The 25,708-nt window shown below is 40.6% G+C and overlaps 2 protein-coding genes across 3 annotated transcripts; one reads left to right on the top strand and one right to left on the bottom strand.

Annotated features, from left to right (window-relative positions):
* The first annotated feature begins 27 nt into the window (after positions 1–27).
* On the top strand, positions 28–3,481 carry LOC120423848 (probable enoyl-CoA hydratase). Its single transcript, XM_039587796.2, has 2 exons — positions 28–219; positions 276–3,481. Exons 1-2 carry the CDS (start codon positions 129–131, stop codon positions 1,172–1,174), a joined length of 990 nt encoding a protein of 329 aa, XP_039443730.1. The 5' UTR covers positions 28–128; the 3' UTR covers positions 1,175–3,481.
* Positions 3,072–23,132, bottom strand: LOC120423846 (acyl-CoA Delta-9 desaturase). Of its 2 annotated transcripts, none has more exons than XM_039587794.2 (5): positions 22,834–23,132; positions 7,752–7,996; positions 7,345–7,681; positions 4,654–4,839; positions 3,072–4,583 (listed from the first exon to the last, which is right to left on the bottom strand). In XM_039587794.2, exons 2-5 carry the CDS (start codon positions 7,975–7,977, stop codon positions 4,265–4,267), a joined length of 1,068 nt encoding a protein of 355 aa, XP_039443728.1. In that variant the 5' UTR covers positions 7,978–7,996; positions 22,834–23,132; the 3' UTR covers positions 3,072–4,264. The 2 variants fall into 2 exon arrangements, with proteins under 2 accessions (XP_039443728.1, XP_039443727.1); XM_039587793.2 differs by lacking the exon at positions 22,834–23,132 and adding an exon at positions 10,462–10,796.
* Between the last annotated feature and the right edge of the window lie 2,576 nt (positions 23,133–25,708).

The raw sequence follows: 25,708 nt of genomic DNA, 5'->3' as shown, positions 1-25,708 counted from the left end.
TAGGAACTGTCATTAATCTAACTTGTTTATTATATCTTGAACTACACGACGCTTATCAGCTACTGATACCAACGGTTGAAGGTATCAGGTGAATTTTGATCTGATCCGGATTTTTGAAACTAAGCACGATGTGGTCAACTTTGAGGGCTTCCCTCCGTCAGGTGACGCCATTCCGTTACCGTTTTCGACAGTTATGTTCCGCTGTGGAGTCTACTGAAGGTTTGTAATTGTGTGCTAGCTTGAAACTATGACGGATTTTATAATTATTATTTTAGTAAAGCCTTCGGAACCAGCGGATCCAGTCATCCTGGTGGAAAAGCAAGGTAGCATCACCATGATCGGTTTGAACCGACCTCAGGTACGGAACGCGGTTGATGCCGAAACTGGCCGGAAGTTAACGGCGGCCATCGAGCATTTTGAAAACGACGAAACGGCCACGGTCGGCGTGCTGCACGGAATCGGTGGCTCGTTCTGTTCCGGATATGACCTCTCGGAGATGACGTCACCGGATTACAATCCACAGTCCGTAGTTCTGCAGCGGGCTGGCGTGATGGGACCGACGCGTCGCAACTTCCGCAAGCCGGTTGTTTGTGCCGTTTCCGGTTACTGCGTGGCCGGTGGGCTCGAGTTGGCGTTGATGTGCGACCTTCGCGTGGTGGAGGAACAGGCCGTCATGGGGTTCTACAACCGACGGTTTGGCGTTCCACTGGTTGACGGCGGTTCGGTCCGGCTGGCGGCGCTGATTGGAATGTCCAGGGCGTTGGATTTGGTGCTCACCGGGCGAGGAGTTCGCGCGAAGGAAGCGCTGGAGATTGGCCTCGCGAACCGGGTTGTGGCCGTCGGAACGGGGCTTGGCCAGGCGTTTAATTTGGCGGCGAGCATCGCAAAGTATCCGCAGAAGAGTTTGAACCACGACCGGAATTCGATGTACCACGCGGTTTACCAGGCAAAAACCTTGCAGGAAGCGATGGAGTACGAGGTGCTGACGGCGGGCGAGGATTTGCTGAAGGATGCGGTTTACGGGGCGACACGATTTGCCGAGGGCGTCGGCAAGCATGGGAAGTTTCAGGACATCAAGGAGAAGCGGATGGCCGACTGGGAGAAGGAAGAGTTGGCGCACGAAATAAAGGTGGCGGAGGAGAGGGGGAAAGAGGAACCAAAGGCGAAGTTGTAGGCGGTTGGGGGGTTCTGGGAACTTGTGGGGCTGGCAGCTTGATTCCTTCCTATTGTTAGATGAGAGAATATATTTTTGTTAGTATTGACTAATGGAACAAATGGAACTTGAAGAAGCCCTCAAATAGTGCGCAGTGAAAACGGTACAACACATTGTAACCGGTGTCAACGTTTAGGAAAAGTGCTCACTGGACGGAATGCTATGCGTTTGAGAAGGTCGACATTTTCCAGTACTTTGGTAGCCAGATTGCGCATGGTGGTGGTAGCAAGCTCGACATATCCACGCGGATCAAGAAGGTCAGAGGTGCTTTCACGGGTCTGCGCACCTTGTGACGATCAAACCAAATCAGTTTGCGCACAAAACTACGGATCTTTAGCTCGAAAGGCATGTCGGTGTTACTCCGCGGGAGTGAGATCAGGTGCGTATCGAGCCAGAATACGTCGAAGCTACAAGTCTTTGTGAATCGCTGCCTATGCAAGATACTTTACGCTTGGTGGCCCCGAAATGCGGAGTTTCATCGACGAGATCCGTGGGACTGGAACCCCCAAAGACAACGCTGTCGGGGCAGACCGAGAGGCTCATGGCGGAGAAGCTTCCACCAAGAAATCAGTGCTGTTGACGGAACGTTAAGCTGGCGCCAAGTGAAACAGAGAACTGTCAGCAGTGAAAATCCTTCAAGATAAAATCGCTGAACAGCAGAAGTAAGCCGTGAAGTGTGTAACCTGTGATGGTAGGTACACAACTAACTTTCGCGGATTCTCCGCGCAAAAGAAAGGTTCCTTCACGACAATGAAACACGCTTGTTTTGTATTTCAGCAAATGTTTCGTTTACTAAATTTTTTCTTCTTACCGGCTCCGGCGCATATTTCGGAATATATCTCAATTTTATTTAGTTTCCATATGATTCTTCTGTAGATTTGTGTCATCTTTCTCAAACCATTGATTCTAGTATTTTTCCTGATTTGTATCTTTATTATCATAGATACTTGCAATAAGTCCATAAAAAGTTGTTTGTCTTGTGTGTGCATTTCTCTTTTTCGATTGGTTTTTATTTTATTTCGCGCCATTTATTAAGTTTGAAACGTTGATTTATATTCCATTACACTTACTGACTCTTACATACGTTTGCTGCTCGTTTCCAATAAGTTTTAAATTTTCATAGATTTTTTGCTCTTATTATATTTCACTACAGTTATAATTATTAAGATTAATTTCATTATTCTTCTTCCACTCTGTTTTCTTGTTACATTTCTCGCGTCCACTTGACGCACTTTTGCCTGGCGGTCGCCATCTTTTCTGCGCGATTGCGTTTTAAAACATGATTTCTGAAAAGATTGAAAGGGATAACAAACGGAATATAGTTTTTTTTCTTGTCTGCCTTTTATTATTGTTTTTTTTTGCGTTCAACGTGGATGACTTGTTTGGTTGGCTTTTTTTCACTTCTTACAAATAGGACAATTTTGTGATTTTATCATGCAGAAAGGTGCTGAAAAGAAGTTTTCGTTTGCATCAATCAGTTGGTGCCATAGTAGTTGGTAAGGAACATGTGGTTTTTAGATTAGGTCGTTCTTTCTATTCTTTCATTCGTGAAGAGAGAGTTGGTGGTAATGATGGTGGGTCCTAATTTGACAAAAACAAAACAAAAATTAAATATGTTTTTTTTTAGCATCAATCGTACTCTCAAATCTTTCTCACGCTTCATCCTATAAAAATCCACTCCAACAAGCTCCTCTTTTGCTGGTGCCCTCAAACGGTTCAGTCTCTCTCCATCCGGTTTTGTGATCATCATCCTTTTTCGGCATCCCTTCAGACACAAAAGGGGGCATTTAGAAAATAAAACAAGGACTTTCTTTGACGTGGCATGTTGTGAAAAAGGGCATAAAATAAAACAAAAACGTTTACAATGTGTTTTCCAGCATTTTCTTCAACTTTCTTCTCCTTAAGGTGATTTGATCGACACTTCCCGAGCGTCTCTCTTCCTAGTATTAATGTGTGTGTGTTTCTTCTTTTTGTCTTACGATTCAATTTTCACAGCGTTTTTCGGACCTCATTGCGAGTGTCCGCCTCCCCTTTTTTATTTGTTTTTAGCTAAGTTCTTGGGCTCTCCATTGACAAGCGCGCAAAATCTCACCTTTATTCCCCCGCAAATAAATTATACAAACTTTAAAACTAATCGGTTATTTGCTTGGATTAGGTTGGATAAAGTAAAGATTTTTTTCTTTTACTTTTAAAAGGCTGTAGACTTTCAAATTTTGCGTAAAATCAAAAAGTTTGCGGCAGATTAAAAGTAACTAAAGTTTCTACCCCTTCAAAACCCTCACATTGATGTGTTTTTTTTTCTTTCTTTCCACCGTTATAGAAATAGTTTAGCAAAAGTGCTCCTCGGCAGTACGGAGCGTTAGATTTTACGAGTTTTTTTTTCTCTCTCTCTCTTTTTAGAGTAAAGTGCCCTGAATGCGTTTGCTCTGGTTGTTTTTCATCTACCTCAAATTGAACTAAAACTTCAACTGAAACGCGACAAATTTCAACGGGGAATAGAATATCTGGTGCTTTCTCTCTCTTTTGTTTTATAACAGTAGTAACATTTCTGCTGCTTTATTTTTTAAATTTTTTACTGTTTCAAACAGTTACACAGATTTATAGATTTTTTCGTCAGTTTATGTTCCGACATCGATTCATTAAATTCATTATGCCAATTGTTAATCAATGTGTTTGATTTGTGTGGCTCTCCCTCTCTCTCCCTTTCTCTTTTTCTCTTGTTATTTTCTTAAAACATTACCGAAAAAAACCTCCGTGATTTCTTCCGTGAGGGAGCTCGCGCAACTTGCTTAAACCTCAAATAAAAGTGTGTAAGACGACGAAAAAATGATCACTTAAGCTTCTCTACAGAATAATAATTTGTTACTGTGAGGGGGTTGGTGCGTGTGAAAGTGTTGCTCATCCTTTCTCTCTCAATTTCTCTCACTCGATCTCTCACTCTCTCCCTCTCTCTCGCTCATCATGCTCTCGCTCTTATGTAGGCGTGTAAATGTGTGTATGTCTGTGTGTGTGTGAATCTTCATGTAAGGGGCACGCACATCCGCCCCCCGCTTATTCCTCCTTCCGGTTGATGATCTTGGCGTGGGCGATCTCGTCCTTGTCCTGGTCCTTGTCGCCCCAGCCCCACGTGTTGTGGGAGCCGTCGCCGGTTCGCTTCACCCGCTTCTCGATGATCTCGTTCGAGACGGTCTTGAGGTCGTACGCCCAGCCAATGTACGAGAAAAAGTCGATAAACGCCGTCGTCATGTTCATCCGGTAGTTGCCGAGCTCGGCCGTCTTGTAGTCCCAGGGGAACACGTGGTGGTAGTTGTGCCAGCCCTCGCCGAACGCGAACGACGCCACGGTCTTGTTCTCCGACGGGTTGATGGTCCTGAAAGAGAGGAAGGAGGATTGAAGGGGTTAGAATCCGTAACCGACCTTAAGTTGTGGCGAAAACTCACTTGTCGTACGGCCGGTCGCCCCACTTGTGGGCGGCGCTGTTCACCAGCCAGGTCGCGTTCAGGATGAACGTCCAGCGGAACAGGGTCGCGACGAACCACGCGTTGGTCCAGGTCTCGCCCCAGAAGTAGACGGGCGTCACGGTCGGCAGGATGAAGCAGGCCACAGGCATGAGGAGCATGTAGTATCTGTGTGTGGGAAGGAAATGAATCGATTAGTCGGATGATTTTAACAAACAAATGGAGAAAAAATAGGTGGGATCGGACCTCACATCTTTAAAATGCTATTCTGAGACTCTGACACTAACAACAAAGCTACAAAAGTTGTTATTTTTGGACCCTCACTAGAATAGTGAACAAGAGCATGACCGAAAATTGTCACATCTTTCTATTTAATTCAGTTTGATATGTCGGAAGATAGAGTTTCTTGCGTTTTCCGGAAGTGTCTACAAAGGCCATCTTTAACCGGTTCCAGATTGGCCAGGATGGTTCAGCGAACAACGGCATGACCATAGTTTATCATATCTGTCTTTTTCATGAAGTTTGATATGTCGAATGATAGGATTTCTCTCATATTACGAAAGTGTCCCCAAGGGGCCATCGGTAACCGGTTCCAGACTGGCCAGATGGTTCAGCGAGCAACGGCTTGAATTTTGATTGAAATTTGATATGCAACATGATGGGGTTTCACATACTAAGTCAAGTTCATGGGATACCTATTCGGAAACCGGTTATAATTTACCCGGAACTGGAACTGGGAGCTCCGGACTGGTTCTGGTAATCGTGTATCGTGATTTGGTATGTTTTATGGATCAATTTCAACTGTTCTGAGGGAGCGTTCAATACGTAACGTGAGGTTAATTTTTTCTGGCCAATAAAATCAAATGATTCGCTAGTGTGCGTACGGGAAAGTCATAAAGCTCTATAAAGCCTTATACCTATACATCAATTTCTCATTACTGAATTCAGTTAAATTTACTGAAATCTGCACTACTAAAATTTTCAGTGAATGAAAATTTGCTAAAATTTCAGCAAACTTTGACAGCTCCATACAAATTTTAACTGAGGTTCAGCGAAAAACTAACTGAAAATTTCAGTTATGCAGTTTTCAGTAAATATTTACTGAAAACGAACATCAGAATTTGCTGTGTAGTGTACCTCTTTTTTACAATCAAATGTTGTTATAAAGATAAGAAATAAAACAGAATTTTATTACAGACACATTTTTAAGTGAATCAATCAATAATATTTTAGCCGGAACATGAACATTGGTTTGAACAAATTAAATGCAAAGTTATTCATAACCCAAAGCTTCAAATAATATTTTTCTTCGACAAAGCAGCCCATTTGATTGAAATTCTGTAAAATAATTGTCAAATTTTGGGAAAAAAGTCAGATTTGTGTGAATTTAAGTCAGAATTCAACGATAAATGAGCGAAATATCCCAATATTTGTATGAAATCAACTCAAAACTGATATTTACCCCTTTGACTTATTTTTACGTAGGTTCGAATAAAAACTGAGTAGTTTAAAATGAGGGGTATATTATCCAATGCACCAAGTGATTTTTTGACATTTTTCGGCACTCTCCGGAATCTTACTGGTCTAACGATAGCCTGTATTTTTTTGAGTTTAAAAATTTCATCAGTATTACGCAGTAGTGATTGCGTAATTTTTCAATTTATTGCGCAATTTTCAATTTATTTCAAAACAAAGTTGAATAAGAAAATTAAAACTTTAATAAAGTGCCATAGAAAATTGTGACAAGAAATAGTTTAAAGTGAAGCATTTAAACCTAAATTTACTATCTTCGGAAAACGTTATATCCTCATGAAAAGTTAAACAAATGAGGTTCAAATGTGTGCCTTATGTGTCTTGCAAAAAAATTGGTAATTTGTCGTTATTTTATGCATTTTCTACAGGAGTGTTGTGTTGTTCTTGTGCAATCGAAACCAAATTTTGACGAAAGCAAGCAAATTTTTTAACAGAACTTGCTGATTTTCTGTTAACGTGTAGAAGTGTCAGAAATGCACGATTAAATGAATGTGAATGTTAATTACTTTTAACTTACTTTATAAATACTTCGTTGTGAATTGAAGAAACAAGTTTAGACATAATTTCAATTTTTGAGTATTTGAAGAAGTTACTTCTCCTCTTCAAATAGGGTAACATAAGGCAACTTCTATACGTGGAAGCAACAATAAACCTCGTTGTTTTCGTGGTAAAAACAAAAACAAGCCCCGGCTTAAAAATGACCACAAATTTCGCCTCGTCACTCAAGTGCATACGTTTCAACCGGCGCTGGCAGCAACAACAAACCTTTTATTCATAAAAGACCCCCACCTTCACACAGAGGCATTAAACGGTCGATCCATCCCCTTGCGGACATGAAATCGATTTCGATTGCACCTAATCGGGCACGAGACTGTCTAGTAACTACCCATTACCCATTCACCGAACCATGGCAGGGGGGCCACTCGCGGTCATGCTATTTTGCCTAATCTATTCGGAAGTCGTTGAAGTTTGTCCCAGCCTAATCAACCTCCGTTTTTTTTTCCAACGTTATTTCTATTCTAAAATGGGGAAGCGGTTCTTGTCCCCAAAATGCGTGTGAAAGGTCGTCTGACCCCGTTTGGGAATGTGTCAAATTTACACGCTTAACGAAACGAGACAAGCGAAAAAAAAAAAACTCACTTCTTTTGGAACCGCAGCACGGGGTCAGCCTGCAGGTCGGCAATGTCCAGCTGGCGACCCTTGGCAATCACCTCCGGGTGCTTCCGGCACAGCAGCCAGCCGATGTGCGAGAAGAAGAAGCCGCGCGTCGCGTTGTGCGGGTCAGCGTCCGTCTCCGAGTACTTGTGGTGCACGCGGTGGTCCCGGGCCCAGTGCATGGCGCAGTCCTGGAAGGCGATCGTGTTGAACACCGCCAGGATGATCCGCAGCGGCAGCTTGGCCTTGTACGAGCGGTGGGCCCAGAGCCGGTGGGCGCCGGCGGTGATGCCGAGTCCGGATACGACGTACAGGACGAAGGCTGTTTGGAGGATTGCAAAGAAACAAAGGTTAAAATCGATCAACACGCTTGTTGAAAATGGAAAACTCACCGAATGCGACGGTGTAGAGCCGGGCCGAGGTCAGCAGGAGCCACAGGCCGTACACGGCGGCCAGGTGCAGGTAACCGAACGCGATCACGTTCCGCCACACCAGCTTGATTTTGCGCTTTTCGGCGCGCTTTAGCGTAGTGATGTCCTTGGACAGTCCACCGTCGATGGTTTCGGCGTCAACCTCGTTCAGGACGCCCGTGGCCTCTACCGTTGCGTTCGGGGCCATCTTTGTTGGTTTAGAGGAGCTGGAAACGAAAGAAAGAACAAACAATCCGTTAGAATGGGTAGGAAATTTCGCCCAACTTATTTTGACAGTGCAAAACGTCCAAGTTGGCGGCGATTAGCTGAACCCATTAGCGTACAAGACACGTTTCGAGCTGCGCGTGGAATCGCGAATCAGATTCGTGCTGATTATCATGCTCCTCCGGAGCTCCCTTGGTGATAAATGGATTTCGCGCCAGAGATGGTAAACAAGGTGGAAAAATATTGATTGGCTCAAAATATGGTCTCATGCGCACTATTTGCACGAGCTGTTGTTGATATGGAGATGGGAAGATGATGTTTACGTGCCCAAAGTTAAGGGAATGATCGCGATTAGCTGCTACGCAGCTGTGATTGATGTTTTGACGTGATTTGTTAGGAAATAGTAGTGAATAATTTATTGGAAAACCAATTCGTGGGTTTACAGAACAATTAGTATAAAGGCATTTTTTTTTAAATTTCATGAGTGACAACAAGTCATCAATAAATAAAATTGAATAGTGCAATTCTCCACACACGTTTATGTGTGACGTTTGTTTTCCGTGATGTTTGACAGTTTTACCCACACACGCTTGTACATACATACTCATTTGATTTTCTAATTTATTTCTGTAATGTTAGAGCCTCAAAACACACAAGTGCAACGACATTTCAGCAGTGAATTAAAATGCAAACAATTTTCGTGCACGCTATCACTAGCTTCTAATCGTCTCTAATTAGCAGCACGAGATACCACCGGCCCAATCTTCGAGTGGAACAACAAAACGATAAGCGTCCACTTTGCGTCCGTAATTGAATTATGGCAACGTGCATGGAAACAGGAGATCATTTTGATTTGCGTGGCGATTTCTTTTATTGAGAGATTCTTTTCTAAAGATTCATTCAACTTGCTGCCAAAGCCTGCACTTTTGCGCCAGGTAATCTGGTCCTTTGTATTTTAACTGACAGCCGTGCCCGGAGATATGTGCGGTTCTTGACCGCCGTGGCCCTGGCGGGGTCAACCGAGGCAGGGTTCAGAGTGCAGCGTTGGACCGGTTTTTGCAGACGCGACCTTTTACCGCTGTTATTATCAACATCAATCACCTCACTTAATCATAGCTGCGAGGAAACAGGAAAAATGGTGAGGGTTTTGCAGAAAGTCTCAAGGCTTTCTTCACGAGAGTGTACACGTCGAAAGCTGTCAAACGCGCTCGAACGGAATTTTGCCCGATTTGGGCTGGAAATGTTTGACGCTGTCACTTTTGACGTATACACGGAGATCTGGAACAGATAACGTTTGAGAAAAAAAAACAGTTTTCCACCTCGAAACGTAACAAAAATTGCTTTTATTGTTATCTTTACTCCGATTACGATTACGAGTGCGGTTTCCGGCGGTCTGTATCGATTTACGGCAGCCGCGAAGGAAGCGAAAGATGCCCTATACATATTAATTAGCAGACCGACAAGGCAAAGAAAAAGAGCGTGCCAAGCTTGATGCATTATTCAGAAGCAACAGATGAAAGGTTTTTCTTTTTTTTCGATTCTGTAACAAAACACGCCGGTGGTGTAATCGGGTGAAAGGACGAGCGTCGTCGTCGAACTTTCAGGACAAGCGGGAAGAGGCAGTGCCGTGAGAAGCCAAACAATTGGTGTCTTTCCCGCGGGGTACGTTCGGTGTACAGATGGTAGTTTTCCATTGCAGTTTGATGGAGGAGGGGCGGGGTGGACAGAAACGACAACCAAACGGCCATTTTGGGATTTTTTTTTCTTTGCGTAATGCTGTTGAACAAAGGAGTCTGCGGCACGTCAGGGTGTCGTTGCCAGGTTATAGTAGGCCGTGAGGTATTAAAGGTGGAAAAACGTCCTGAGGTCAACTGGGCGATTTTTTGTTAGGTGTATCGATTGCGACTCTTGGGTTTGAGTGCTGAAAGAAGGACAAATAGAAGAACGCAGAACACCGTGGCACTCAATTTTGAGTTGGAAAATATTGCGTTATGAATTTGACAGACTGACAGGTACACACTAAATAAAGTTGATTAAACTTTAAAAAATCTCTTTTTTTAGGATTTGACAATGACAAAACTTTTTTTTTAAACATTTGTAGGAAGAGCTTTAAAAATTAATTAAAATTTATGAAAGGAGAACAACTAAATGCAATTTTTATGCTCAGTAAATTGGGCTTAACTATGCACTGCACACTAAAAATTAAACACTCTTTTTAAGGAAAATAAAGAAAAGTGGGAGGATTCATCACCCCTTCAATTTTGAGTGTCTACTTCAAGGGTCTGACGTTTATGCTAGAAGAAAGGGTTTGGCAGGGCTGGAGTGAAGGGTGCAAAGAGGGTCAGGGTCTCCCTCACGTATAGAAAAATCAATTTTCACCCGCATTGCACTGCAGATGAAAATTGTTATGGTCGTGCGAATCTGCCCGCACAGAGATGGGCGACACACGGATAACGCGGAAAGTTACCTGCAGTTGCTGCGCGGCGGAAAATCCGAAACTGTCACCACCATCCTGGCAAATTCCGATAAACACTAATCCACAAAGGGATGCTAACAAAACGGCCTACTGCGACTTGTTTACGGGCAAATTGCGAATCACACAAAGAACGACACTATTTTCCACTATTGACAGCTTGCGAAAACGTCACTTGGCAGCACTTCCATCATTCGCAGGGCCAGCTAGATCAACAGCAGCAACTGCCGATTTTAGATGTCGACGTCAGGTTTAGCTGCACCGATCTTTATGTAATCCCGTACACAACTAGCGAGAGTAGTTTTGTAGCTGGCAAGAGCAGGCAGGTCCTTGTGCACGGATTTAGCAGAACAGAGCAGACGGGTGTAGGACGTAAAGAGCGAGGACACTTGCACGGCTCGTGGCCACTTCTCGATTGTGAAATGGAATGCAAAATGGGTACGCCGCTAGTAGGGATTTGATTATTGTGGGATTGGGGGATTCAACGAGAGAGTGTGTGAGAGAGAGAGCCAGGATAATAGAAAAATGAGAGGGAGAATTTGGAGTCCAATGTAAACAAAAGAAGCTAGGGTGGAAGAAATTATTCTGGACTAGCGAATGTGTTATTTTTAAGGTGAAAGAAAGATATTGAAAGTGTCCACTCCCTAGGTGCCTCTCAACCTGATCCCCTGAGAATTTTGGCTCGCGCTTCGACGAGATTCAGGCAAGATTTCGACCCAGATCGACTCGAGGATCGAGCCAAAATTCTCAGTGGGGAGTTTTGACAGAAACCTCACCTTCAGCATCTATTGACATTGAATCACAGAAAATATCACTTCTATTCCGACTAACAAATGAAAGTTGAAATTTTATTTCAATATTATATTGTTAGTTCAAGACTACAGAACCAGTCCTTTGAAACTTGAACTCTCTTCTCATTATCCTGAAGTGGAAAGAGAAACATTTTATTTTCCTCTCGGAGAGAGTACAATGTTGTGCCGAATTTGCTAGAATCAACTATTGCAAAATTTTATCTGGACATTCTTAGCAATTGTGAAAACAATGAAAATTGTTATTCAGAACATAGCAACACATTTCAAGGTTTTGATTTTTTTCTAAAATATATAATTATAATTTAAAAAAAAAATCTAAAAAAGTTCAGTTTCATAAATTAAAGAATATTCCCACTAACTTGAACATGCCTTCAAAAGGATAACTCGCACAACTCACTCCCAGCAGGCGACATCTGGCGAACAAAAAAGTGAGAGTGTTTCCCCTCTGCCATTCCCCCTGACTCCTACTGCCACCTGTGGGGCCACGTGGCCCTATCCCAAAGCACACAGCTAACACTTCTTTCACCGTTTTGAGCCTGCCCAAGGCACCCCAACTTTGAGGTTGGATATTTCTTCAACCTTCCACAAGAATACCTTGCGCTTCACGGATGCTGCCGCTGCTGTTTTTCCGTTTGGAGTTGAAAATCGATAAAAAGATGGGGAACGTGAAGGCCACACCAGACGTTGGGGGAGGGAGATGATGATTTTCTCGGCCTGTATCAGCTGTTTCCAGAGGGCGTCTGCGCCGGATGGCCAACTGGCAGCGAAGGTCTTTTCGTAAAAGGAATAATAAAAAATCTTTTTTGAAATATTTTTTTTTTGCAAATTGCAAATAATTGTTATAATTTTTAAACGTACTCGAAAAAGTGCTTCAAAGTGAGTAAAATAGAATAAGCGTGCAATCAAATGTCAACCTACACACTTATTTGGACCTAATAAGTTGGTTCTCACTTTAGCCTAAACAAAACAGTTTCAAAGATGGTTGGCAAGTTCTTGCAGCTCTTCAAAAATGCTAGCAAGAATTTGCGACAAGACTTTTACGGCCACGTCGTCATGTGGAAAACCCCACCACGTGTACCAGATTTCATTTAAGGACGGCAAAACAGCTTCAAACGGTGGGTTGCGACAGGTTAACCTTGGCTTCCGCCGAGGGTACCGCCATAAGTGACAGTTTTAGCCCGCGTAAGGTTAATTAGCCAAACCACCCCCTGTTAAGTGCGTTTTGAGACGACTCGTCGAAAAAACTGAGCGGGTGCTTAAGTGGTGTTATGATTAGAAAAACAGTCGAGTTATTTCGACCTCTTGAGAATAATCGCCGAAAGCACTTACGCGCAAATTTGCACGTTAATCGAGGTTTAAGCTGCAGGGATGTCTTTTTGTGTGATAGACAGCACTCGAGGGGGATTTGGAGCTTGAAGAGGCTTTTGAACTGTGAAAGGTCGTTTTTACGAGTACTTGTTTGATTATGAAGGTGACCGTCAAAATGAGTGTAATCAGTCACATTCATTTAAAAAAAAACATTAGCTGGACATACCAAAGCGAAAACCGAGCTCAATTATTCTAATGAAAATAGAGACACTTTGAAAGTTGCCTTGCATGACGCATTCAAAGTCGGGCATTTCGCAATTGGTACTAATTCACAAATGCGAAACAAAATAAGTTAGATGACACAATAATAGATTTCCCCCGATGATTGCGGTTTCTAGTAGTCAAAAAGTGATGAAAAGATTGAATGCTCAAAAATTTTGCTTTTATTTTACATTAAACATCTCAAAGACGTCAGCAAAACAAGCTGCTTAAAAAAATAGTTTGACTAATTGTATAAAACTCACAACCAATGTTAGCAAGAGATGTCGAAACAGTTTTGCAAAAAAAAAAAAAAACACGTAAATTGATATATTCAGACAACTGTCAAAATAACACGCACAAATGTTTGTACATTTACGCTTAAAAATCGAATGAGCAAGTTGTTTCTGCTGACGCATTTTGAGTGTAAAATCAATACAATATCAACAGGCCGGCTGAGAAATTATTAAATTATGGGAAACAAAAACAGAATCGAAATCTACCGGTTGTGTTGTAGCAGATGGAAATATTAACGGTTGTCAAATCTACACACTTACGAAAAAAGAGAAGATTGTTTTGACGTACCGTAAACCGGGGTGACTTTGATAGGATTTCAATTTGTTTTTAAAATATTTTCCAACAGGTAAGGTTTTTATCAAGATTATTATTTTTAAAACATGTACTGAGATAGACCACACAAAGTCCATGCACTATTTCGGAAAAAAAGTTTTTTCAATTATGTTTAGAAAAATAGTTGCGATAAAAATTCTTAGTTTTAATTCCGGGGTGACTTTGATAGTCATAGTTTTTCTTGTTAAAATCATATTTAAGATGTTCAAACTTTATTTGTACGCTAAATGTACCATCACTAAAGTAGCTGATATAGCTTAAAAAAATAATCAATGTCTATATTTAGTTTACTAAGTGTATAAGCTTTTTAGCAAAATACATATAAATTTCAGGTAAAATTGTCAAAAAGTCTGAATTTGGCCTGAAATATGTTAAAACTAGTTTTGTTTATAAAATTATCGATTTATATTGCATTTAATACTGAATTCAAAGCACGAATCACAAGTTTTCACATTTTACATGAAATTTGTTCAACTGAAATTGCCTATAAATTTGGAGTTTTTTTTTAAATTGTGTTTCAAAGACACATATTATTTATTATTTACAAACTTGTTTAACCTTCTCCTAGTGGAAAATTGTCCAAAGAATCCGAAAATACATTCCGTTTTCCGATTAAAAATCATGTTCATTGAGAAAATCATGACACTTTTAGAAGTTTAAAATAATGGCTTTCATCAACATTTTCTTAAATATAGTTAACTAACTTTTTAAACCTGTCAAAATTTTATGAAAAGTTCTTCTTGAGGTACTTTGAACACTTCTCTACCACGGTCAGTATGTTTCTAAACCATTCCTTACGTATTTTTATCATACTCTTCATTTTGCGGAAAAATCGCAAACCTATCAAAGTCACCCCGGCTATCAAAGTCACCCCGTTTTACGGTATCATAAAGTTGGTAAACTTCACGTGGTCTTCAAGCCACACATGCAAACACCCAATTTTGGGAAAGTTTTCTCCTCATCAGCGCCATAATCGATGCGGTTCAACAATCTATCCAATTTATAGGCTTCCTTTCCATCGCAAATCTCACCGAACTGACAACAACCCCCTTTTTCAGGACCAAGTTCAAGTACACACACGCATGGTGGTGCAGGTGTTGCGAACTGTGATGTGTCGCTGCGTGTCCAATTTCGATTCGAACCGATACGAGATGAAACCGCAACAACTTTCAGCTTTGTGAACCGGTTACCGATTTGTGATTGTCTCATGCAAACAGAGCGCAATCATCGGAAGGAAGGGCAGGAGTAAGGTGAGACGAGAGGCGGAGGAGAAGGCAGAAAGCAGAATCGCCAAACACGTGACTATGAGCTGATTGTTGGACGCTGCGAGCCGATTGGTGCAATCGTCGGTCAACGCGTCAGCAGAGCAGTGCTGGTAAGCCGGCACACGGAGTTCGAGCAAGACTACACAGCAAGAAGAGGTACGGAAAGAAAGACGAACGCGGTCTCACAAACACCAGCGAGAATTTGGCGATTGATGCATGTGTGTTTGTTACAGAAAAATCGAGCGCAGACATCAGCTGTTTTCGGCGAACCGATTCAGGGGAACACCAGGGTTGAATGACTCGGGAGTAGGTTGGCTTGTGTGGAGCAAACACTGATTCGAGCTGGGCTTGAACCCTTGCAGCGTTGATCACTGCAAGGTCACCGTACCAACTGGGCTGTCAAGCACCTGATCGAAGCATGCTCTTTTTGGTGTCAACCCTGGTTAAGCAAACAGCGCCGGAGTACGTGCAATCGTTCAGAACGATTCGCAGAACGCCCCCTTAGCTACAGAGAGGCACAGTTCGCGCACAAGTATGAGTGTTTTAAAACATTTATGGCTTTTGTTTGCAGCCGCGGAGCGAAACCACGCGGCCCGGCTATGAAAGCTATTATGCAAAACCTATACCAGCAGCTCTCGCGCTCGTAGCTGACTCAATGCATCGTACAATTTTTTGTGTTGTTCCGTGCAGCTGAAAGTGATTCAGTTGAGCACACTGATTTGAATACTTTACAAAACACTCTGACACTTGATTCGATTAGCGGATCGCAGTCCCGGACCGGCTCACGCGGACCATTATAATATTATTTACTTTTTTAAATTTTTATTGCCTTGTCATTGGAGCAAGTGCAGCGTGGTCGGGTCGTGGCCAGCGGGAGAAGAGCGACCTTTTCGACAAATTGGCACCAATCGGGACTGATTGCACAGGCCGGAGAAAGTTGCCCAAAATTGGTCCGTCGTGCGCGATTGTCATACAAGGCGGTTGTCATGCCGGGCCTTATCAGCGCTGCATGTGTGACTTTTCTGGCCAAGTTATCTTCGGGACGGTTTTATCAGCGGATCAAATAAAATCTGCTGTTGTTTTTTTCAGCAACGCTTTATCAGGCAGACAGGTCAATATGGCTTTTGAATGCAGCTGAGGAGTGGGTTGTTATCATAGATTTGTTTAGATTATTGATTTCAGAATAATTCAGGAAACGCACGTGTTTAAAATTAAGCAGACTGTTAAGCTGAAAAAAGTATGCTGGGTTTAACTTTAGCCTTAAAATTACTAGTTTCATGTTAGTGTGTCGTTATCAAAACAAAGTGCTGTCACGCTTGAAGACTTTCCACACGCACGTTCAAAATCACTCAGTTTTCGTCAAAGCCGAACTGAACGAGTAAATCGACGCCAACATTTCAAAAAGCATCATGTACAAACCATGCGTTTTGAGAAAAACGCATTTGAATGTTGAGCATCCATTTTCAATTCCCATTTTAATATAAAAGCAAAATAAGATGTTCTAATGATAACAAACGATGAAAAACCTTACTTTCATTGATACTTGATCATCCAAATTCAATAAAACATTATTTCCGTAATTTTATTTGAGAAAAAAAAAACATAACTTCTTTTGAAATCACCAACGTCTATATCACCCTGCTGTCATTGAGGGGGACGCTTTGTTTTTCTTCGCCGAATGTACATGGCGTTTTGTTCATGATGCTTTTTTTCGTCACGAGGTTTATGTAGTCTTTTGTTTGACAGGTTGACAGGGCTATATAAACAGGGACTGCTGATGGCAAAGATTTTGTTTATGTTACTTTATTTAAAATCATGATTAAACAGACTTTACTGAAGTAAATTTTGCTCATTTTTGGTGGAGAGGTAGCTTTTTAGGAGTACTTTCAGAATATGCAATAATCCAGAAAGTGTCAAAATGTACATGATGCTTTTTGAAATGTTACTGAAATGTTCACGTAGTTTTCGTTGAATTCACTCAAATCTGACAGATGCCCCATTTACTCATTTCTGAGAAGGTTCAGTTTTGACGAAAAACTGAGTGATTTTGAACGTGCGTGCCGGACCTTATCTTAAATGATCATACACTTTTATTCGAAATCACAGAATTAGGTAGGGATGTTTTCCAAATTTACGAATAGAATAAGTAAAAAGTTGCAACAAAATCCCATACGCATTCTGGGCTTGCCCACCATCGTAATCCAGTAAATGGAATTGACACATTAGAGGCGAGGTAATTGCCACACTTTTTACTCGCCTGGGTCTACCCCGACAGAGGGAAAAAAGCCGCCAGCGACGTAATGATACATTATCGAAGTGAACCATTAATCAGCACTTTGCGTAGTTCCCATCGGAACTGACTTCAAGTCTGGCCGGGTTGACGATGAGTTGCTTTATTTGCGCAATCGATCGACAGTGCTTTCCCCGGTATGTATTATTTATTATGTTTAAGGAAATTCTTATTGAGAGGTGACTTAATCGGAGTTTTCAAGATCGGAAGTGGTAGTTATGCAAGCAAACAATTCAATTCCATTAAAAATTATATTAAAATTAGCGCACCCTAATTTGAATGAAATACACCCAAAGTTGACTTCTCTTGAATTCGTGAAATCCACTACAAATTAGGTAGGAATTAAGAAGAAATTTGAGTGAACGATGATGAGTGTATATGCAATGTTTTGACAACATAAACTGTCATACCTGTTTGACAGTTCAGCAGAAAACATACACGTTGATTAAAAATAACAAAAAGACTTTGCTTTACATACTAAATTTGGGTAAAAATAAACCATTTGAACAAATGAACTGCAGGAACTCGAAAAAAAAGTGCATTTTCAGTGCACTTTTGTGCTAGTTTCATGACCGACTCAAAATCAATTAGACTATCGCTAATGAACCCATCACGAAAGGTGAAAAATGCACCACCACAGCGCCATCTCTTGGCTTCTGCCAGATGATTTCTCTATTTTTGTATCCACACTGACCGCGCGCGTTCGAAAAATAGAACTTCCTGGCCCCGTACGTCCGTCCGTCCGTCTAAATATTTTTGATGAAGCGGAGAAATTCAGTATGAACGTGCGCTCAAACGAAAATCGGTGGACCGTTTCGAGAGAAACTTTTCGGAAGGCCGTACTGGGAATGTTGCAAACATGTTCCATTAACTTTTGGATCAATAAAATTAACGAGTTTGGCCAAATTAAACAAATGTTTTCAGGGATACTTGTCAACTCATTTTCAAATCTTGTTCAAAATTTAATCGTATCGGCAGACAAATAGTCATCAGACGCAAAGTGTGTTTTATATTTAAACCAATTTTCACGTCTCTTGTACTCTTACTTCTACTTCTTACTTCTACTAGTGAATGCTGCTGCCACTAAGAGTTGGCTTAGCCGTTCGAACTAAACCAGCCGGGGCAGAATTCCAACTTTTGCCCATATATTTATGATATAACAACAACACTTGCTTCTCGTCTCTTCTCCGCTGAAACTCTCTGCGAGGTTCTCTGGCCCCAAGTTTAGGTTTGAGGTTATGTAAAAAGATGGGGCTTGGAAAAAACGAGACTCCACCTGGTGGTGGTGGTAGAAAGCAACCAACATTAAGGCGAGCGCGCGCACGATTTAGCATGGCTTAATCAAAGTGGTAAGTTGGCCAAGTTCTTAACGCTCTGATTGAGTTTTTGTTTGCCTTGCGAAAGCTGGCTGGCCATTCTAGACTATTTGTTTCAAAGACGAGCGCACTTCCGTTCAGAAGTGATGTGGAACTGAATCATTATACAGCGCGGATTCGTTGATTTGATCTTAACTGATTCAACTGTCTCACTAATTTTGCAAATTTTCTAAAGTTCATTGCCTTCATTAAAAAAAACCAAAACAACTCTCACCTGAGTTTGAGTGAAAGTTTATAAAACTTAACTCGATAATTTTGAGTTTTAAATCTGCAGAAATCTTTTTATTACCGCACCCACTTGCGATGAGCAACGCCAGCTTTTGGTGAAGCCGATCAGGCCAAATTAGGTAATCACTCGCCTGCGTTGAACGCTTAGTGCACATGCCAACAAATAATATAAAATAAATGAGGTTTTGCACCTTTACCAACGCATTTGGCGATATCCACCAATAAATAAAATAAACGGACCAAAGAGGAAAATTTTGCGAAGGTTTCCCTCGGATTTTCTCGCGCAGTTTCAGGTGAAAATGGCGTACGTGAGCAAAATGGCTCGTTTATATATCCAGCAGACATTGAAGAAAACATAATTTCCTTCCCTAATGAACTGGAACTGCTCCTTTCGTGAACGCAGCCGGCGTTGAATCTTTGCGTGCGTTAAATAACTGCCAAAAAAACGGACTCCAAATTGGATCACCTTCAGCGCGGAGCCATGTTATGAAGCATCTCTCCGTCGAATGATTGTTCTCAGCGCTGATGATGAATGCATCGGCATTTCAGTGCTTGCGGCGTCAAAACTGTTTTTTTTGGCACAGCTCTGAGGTTATCCACTTGTCTGTGAACATCGGTGCGAACAGTAAACGCTTGAAGTGCAAGGCTGACTTGACGTTCGCGAGTGTCAAAAGATAATTTTGAACTTGTGTGGACAATGATTGCATATCGAGTACAGGAAGAATCCATTTAATACGAATACGAATTCGTTAACTTGAAAACAATCGGATTAATGAGTGCTCTCTGTAACTGTCAAATTTTCCGAGGGGTGTGCCATTTGCGTTTTTGGCGAGTTAGAAAATCCCAAAAATAATTCAATTCCGGCGCAATTTCTGCGCCAACTAGATTGGTTCCGTCACGAAATGCGTCGCAATTTCGCGGCGATGCCTTCATGGTAATCAACTTGTACTCTATAATTTTCTTTTGTGACAAAAACAGCGATGCAAACATTCCGCGCGTGGCAGGCCATAATCCGGTTATTTCCGGTTGATGGTCCGCCTAACAACGGCCAGGTTCAAGGGCACGGTGGTGATCCCACCCTCGAAAGCAAAGTGTTGATTTTGGCCATAGTTTGGTGTTTGCCAACAGCTCGAATTTTGACATAATGTCGAAAGGGTCACCAATGCCAAGTACCGTCCAGAATTCTGAACTTCAAAATCGCCAAGGCAAACGTGCTGAGCCTATACTACCACGTTGATATTGACTGGAGGAGATCGAAAAATGAGTAGTTTAAAAAGCCCAATTCTGTCTGGTGACTGGGGCTTCGCATCGTGCCATTCGTTTCCGTTCGTGGACGTGCCTCCGCCGAAAAATGAGAAAATGGCGCGGAGGTTGATGTGGACTCTGGAGTTGCGAACGTTGTGCTTAACCAGGTACGATTTTTGGCACCAGCTTCAGTTTGAAGGCCTTGTTTTAAAACTTAGTACAAATTTAATTTTTTTTTACACAATTGCTAAACTTGAACTCAAGACAAGACAGTGAGCAAGAGAGCAACTCTTCAAAATTCAGAAGAGCAGTTCTCTACGGAATCGGTCTTTTTTCTTTAATTTTAATTTTTGTATTTTTTAATCCGGCTGAAACTTTTTTGGTGCCTTCGGTATGCCCAAAGAAGCCATTTTGCATCATTAGTTTGTCCATATAATTTTCCATACAAATTTGGCAGCTGTCCATACAAAAATGATATGTAAAAATTCAAAAATCTGTATCTTTTGAAGGAATTTTTTGATCGATTTGGTGTCTTCGGCAAAGTTGTAGGTATGGATATGGACTACACTGAAAAAAAATGACACACGGTAAAAAAAATTTGGTGATTTTTAATTTAACTTTTTGTCACTAAAACTTGATTTGCAAAAAAACACTATTTTAAATTTTTTTTATTTTTTGATATGTTTTAGAGGACATAAAATGCCAACTTTTCAGAAATTTCCAGAATGGGCAAAAAATCTTTGACCGAGTTATGATTTTTTGAATCAATACAGATTTTTTCAAAAAATCGAAATATTGGTCGCAAAAATTTTTCAACTTCATTTTTCGATGTAAAATCGAATTTGCAATCAAAAAGTACTTTAGTGAATTTTTGTTAAAGTGCACCGTTTTCAAGTTATAACCAATTTTAGGTAACTTTTTTGAAAATAGTCGCAGTTTTTCATTTTTTTAAATTAGTGCCCATGTTTGCCTATCTTTGAAAAAAATATTTTTGAAAAGCTGAGAAAATTCTCTATATTTTGCTTTATTGAACTTTGTCGATACGACCCATAGTTGCTGAGATATTGCCATGCAAAGGTTAAAAAACAGGAAAATTTATGTTTTCTAAGTCTCACCCAAACAACCCACCATTTTCTAATGTCGATATCTCAGCAACTATAGGTCCGATTTACAATGTTAAAACATGAAACATTCGTGAAATTTTCCGATCTTTTCGAAAAAAATATTAAAAAAAAATTAAAATCAAGACTAACATTTCAAACGGGCCAAACATTCAATATTACGCCCATTTGAAATGTTAGTCTTGATTTTAAATTTTTGAAAATATTTTTTTCGAAAAGATCGGAAAATTTCACGAATGTTTCATGTTTTAACATTGTAAATCGGACCTATAGTTGCTGAGATATCGACATTATAAAATGGTGGGTTATTTGGGTGAGACTTAGAAAACATAAATTTTCCTGTTTTTTAACCTTTGCATGGCAATATCTCAGCAACTATGGGTCGTATCGACAAAGTTCAATAAAGCAAAATATAGAGAATTTTCTCAGCTTTTCAAAACTATTTTTTTCAAAGATGGGCAAACATGGGCACTAATTTAAAAAAATGAAAAACTGCGACTATTTTCAAAAAAGTTACCTAAAAATGGTTATAACTTGAAAACGGTGAACTTTATCAAAAATTCACTAAAGTACTTTTTGATTGCAAATTCGATTTTACATCGAAAAATGAAGTTGAAAAATTTTTGCGACCAATATTTCGATTTTTTGAAAAAATCTGTATTGATTCAAAAAATCATAACTCGGTCAAAAATTTTTTGCCCATTCTGGAAATTTCTGAAAAGTTGGCATTTTATGTCCTCTAAAACATATCAAAAAATAAAAAAAATTAAAAATAGTGTTTTTTTGCAAATCAAGTTTTAGTGACAAAAAGTTAAATTAAAAATCACCAAATTTTTTTTACCGTGTATCATTTTTTTTCAGTGTAGTCCATATCCATACCTACAACTTTGCCGAAGACACCAAATCGATCAAAAAATTCCTTCAAAAGATACAGATTTTTGAATTTTTACATATCATTTTTGTATGGACAGCTGCCAAATTTGTATGGAAAATTATATGGACAAACTAATGATGCAAAATGGCTTCTTTGGGCATACCGAAGGCACCAAAAAAGTTTCAGCCGGATTAAAAAATACAGAAAAAATCGAATGACCGAAATCTCAGAGAATTGCTCAGAATTCTCCAAGTTTTCTTTGCTTTGCACTCGTGTGACCAATTGCCCAAAAGATAAATTTAAACTGAATGATTCAAAAAATGGCTGAGAAAAACTGGGTTTGGTTTTAAATATTACAGTTCTCAGTTTTTTGTAATTTTTTTAATCATTTGTTTAGAGAAAAATATTGTTTTTCATTATTTTATTTTCAAGGCAGATTTCCAAAAAGACGTGCCCTTACCGGCAGTTGTTTTTCATCAGGGCGAGTCACCTTTTCGACGGATCTCGCCAACTTTCCCCTCCTGAATTTTATTCCACTTTTTTTCTTCTCCCAATTTACTGCATGCGAGTGCAAATTTTAATAGCTTCTCCCGTTCGCCAAAAACTTCGTTTTTTTGGTGGTATTGGTGCCAACGTTGACGTTGACAGCCGGCCATTTATCTGGTTACTCTTTACTTTTTCAAAGCTATTTTTTCATCGTCTGATGATGATTATTTTTCCTTTGAATGTTTTTGTGTTCTACACACTTGTGAAGCGTGTTGAACATTTTTGGAGCAGCAGGCCGGGCGCACATTGCTTTACGTAATGACAGACAGCTTTGGAGTAAGACCATGGGTTACCCAGGGGATCTACCACTACCTACCACCACTACCAACGATTATTACCAACCGGAGTAACTGTCACACCCGTCCCTGGACGGTCACGTACTCACACAACCCGTATGACATTGAAAAACTCACCTTTCTCGGTGTCGAGGAAAATTTGGGCGTTCGCGGGTCACTTGGATGGATCCGCTGGTTGTGTGCGTCGAATACGGAGAATCGACAGGGCCTACTGGGCGCCTTCACTTGGTCACTTCACACCGAGTTTCCAGTAAGACGTTGGAAATTTCACCAAGTTTCCACACTGTTATTCCAGTAACACTGTAATTTCCAGTTTTGCTTCCTCTTTCAGGGAAAGGGGGGAACCTGTTCCCAAAGACACAGTTTGTTTAACGACGCACCACTAGAACCGACTACACCATTCCCGGATAACCTCTCGATTCGAACTAACGGTTAGAACAGGGCGCTGCTATACTTTATAACAATTTGCGAAGGAAAGAGTAAGAGCGCGTCATTCGCTCGCGGGCGCTCTCTCGGGTCAGCTTCTCGCTCGTGATGGAAGATTTGCACCGAGAGATTAGCAGCAAACAGACAAGTTCACCGGGACACGTCCGCCACAAATGTTCCGAGCAAGCCGATGCTGATAAGGGTCCTGGCCAGGTCGTCCTACAGGATGACGTTTCACGTGCACGTTGGCGGTAGATAACGATCGATCGCGACGTAGATGCAGGCTCCTCTCTACAGACGGGATCACGCAGTAACCTCTGGACCGGGCGGTGATGTGACCTCTCGATCGTAGCAGGTTCGGTGACGTGTCCAAGAAGCCACGGGGACTGCTGCGATGGAAGTTTTGCCCTGAGGGTAATTACTAGCTGCGGAATCACCGGGAAGCAATGCTGGGATCGTCCGCAGCGTGCGTGGTGACGTCGATCCGGCCAAATGCCAACTGGAACTTTGCAGTCGACTGACGTGCGGCCGGGAAGTTGGCCGACGGTGAGTTTCTCTTAGCTGGATCGTTACGAACGATTACCTTTCGCCAAATATACCATCAAAAGGTGTGGGGAGCTTTCACTGGGATTGCCTCGCGGGGAAGTATTGTGATCAATTATCTTGTTCATTTTTTTACGAGAATAATATCATACATTCCAGCATACCTTATGTAGAGTTAATTAACTTAAGTAATAAGCTCTATGTTCTCTAGGAAATATCAATCCGAATTCGTCAAAACTGAACCTACTCAGGGTTGAGTTTTAGAGGCCATATACTTTATGATATATTTTGATTTGATTTGATACTTTACTCTACTTTACTTTTACTGTTCGGAGGGGAGATGGGGGTAAGACGGCCACCCTAAGGGAGAAGTCTAATAAAATTTACACAACAGATTATTTTGATCTCAAATTACGTACATATTGTTCTACTACTAGTCCATTATAGAAATGACATAAATTAGTTAGTCTAAAAACCAATTTTCAATACTTTTCAGGAATTTTAAAAATATAATTGAAATCGTATATATATGAAATACGCGGGGTAAGACGGCCACCCATGTGGGGTAAGACGGCCAGTGCTATAAATTAACTTAATAACTTTGCTAAATCCACCCAAATTCCTACAAGGTTGGTTGAACAGACTTCTCTGAACATCATAACTATTTTGGTTGAAAAAATCAGGTTTCAAATGTGAAGAAAAATGCTGTTTAAAAATTTTCATATTTTGGCTCAGTGAATTTCATATTATTGCGACCACATTTTATGAAAAACTGTGAATTTTTACTACAAAACAAACACAATTTGATGCAAAATAATTAGTTTGTGTATTTTGATTAGAATAAGTAAATCAAAATTATGTAAACAATATTAAATTAGCGATTTTTATGAAAAGTTTGATAGGATTTCATACTATTCAATGAGTTTTGCTATATCACAGTAAAGAATGTTGTCGAAACGGTAGTTAACAGCATTTTGATTAAAAATGGATAGTTTTATTGAAAATGCGTTTCCTTATCTACAAATATGTCATAATAGTCAAAAACCGTCAAAAATATAACCTATATCAATTAAAATCTACAAATTACGGGTGGCCGTCTTACCCCCGGAGGAGGTGGCCGTCTTGCCCCCAAATAAATTATTTTTTTAAACAATTTTTGTAAATAGCTCATCGCATTTTCTAAACTTTTTCGAGGGACCTAATCTAGGGAAAACTTCAATTTAACATGAAAAAATATTTGAAGACAGGAAAACATATTGTTATCTAACAAAAATGCCTAAGTTGTAATTCATGAAAATTACATCCAGTTTCAAGTTCAAAAATTATTTGTTTATTTTGATCTATTTTTATACTATTTCAAACAATATTTTTGGCAAAGGTGACTCCATATGCATTATTTAGCATGAGGAACAGTATTGCTAAACATTTTAGTAATATTCATTAGTATACTTAGTAAAACAGTGGGGTGGCCGTCTTACCCCGCCTGGCCGTCTTACCCCCAGCTCCCCGACAACCTGCGGATCATGAGCTGTCTCCAGATGCGCTGCCACTGAAGAGGCCAATATTTAGAGTTTTTTTTTAAACATATCGTGTTCCATATGTTTATAGGACCTATTAAAAAAAACTCTGGATATGTTAGATTTGGATGATTCTAATCAAGTATATGTAAGTTTGACTCAATAGAGTTATCTACGTGCGTATGTATTGCGTGTACGTACACGAAAAAGATTGAGGTTAAATTTTGTACCGTCCAGCAAAACAAATGGGGTGCTAGTGTGCGTGAGAGCGGACTTAGATAACTCTATAGAGTTATCTAAGCCCGAGCTCACGCACACTAGCACTCCATTTGTTTTGCTGGCGGGTACAAAATTTAACCTCAATGTTTTTCGTGTACGTTCACGCAATACATGCGCACGTAGATAACTCTATTTGCATTGGAAAAAACGCATGTTCAAGTGAAATTAGGGTGTTTCAAGCAAACATAAAAGTTCTCAGATTGCGGCAAACCGAGGTTCCCCTTGTA

The sequence above is a fragment of the Culex pipiens genome, chromosome 1 (genome assembly GCF_016801865.2).
Source record: "Culex pipiens pallens isolate TS chromosome 1, TS_CPP_V2, whole genome shotgun sequence".
Classification (NCBI taxonomy): Eukaryota; Metazoa; Arthropoda; class Insecta; order Diptera; family Culicidae; genus Culex; species Culex pipiens.
Note: the sequence above shows the minus strand (reverse complement) of the source record. Positions and strands in the feature narration are given on the sequence as shown.

Excerpts from the sequence above, each read along its gene's own strand:
- LOC120423848 (XM_039587796.2), top strand. The coding sequence starts at position 129 with ATGTGGTCAACTTTGAGGGCTTCCCTCCGTCAGGTGACGCCATTCCGT. Across the intron at positions 220-275 it reads CGCTGTGGAGTCTACTGAAG|TAAAGCCTTCGGAACCAGCG; the intron begins GTTTGTAATTGT and ends TTATTATTTTAG.
- LOC120423846 (XM_039587793.2), bottom strand. The coding sequence starts at position 10,505 with ATGGTGGTGACAGTTTCGGATTTTCCGCCGCGCAGCAACTGCAG. Across the intron at positions 7,997-10,461 it reads CCGCCGCGCAGCAACTGCAG|CTCCTCTAAACCAACAAAGA; the intron begins GTAACTTTCCGC and ends TTTCGTTTCCAG. Across the intron at positions 4,584-4,653 it reads GGCGACCGGCCGTACGACAA|GACCATCAACCCGTCGGAGA; the intron begins GTGAGTTTTCGC and ends CCTCTCTTTCAG.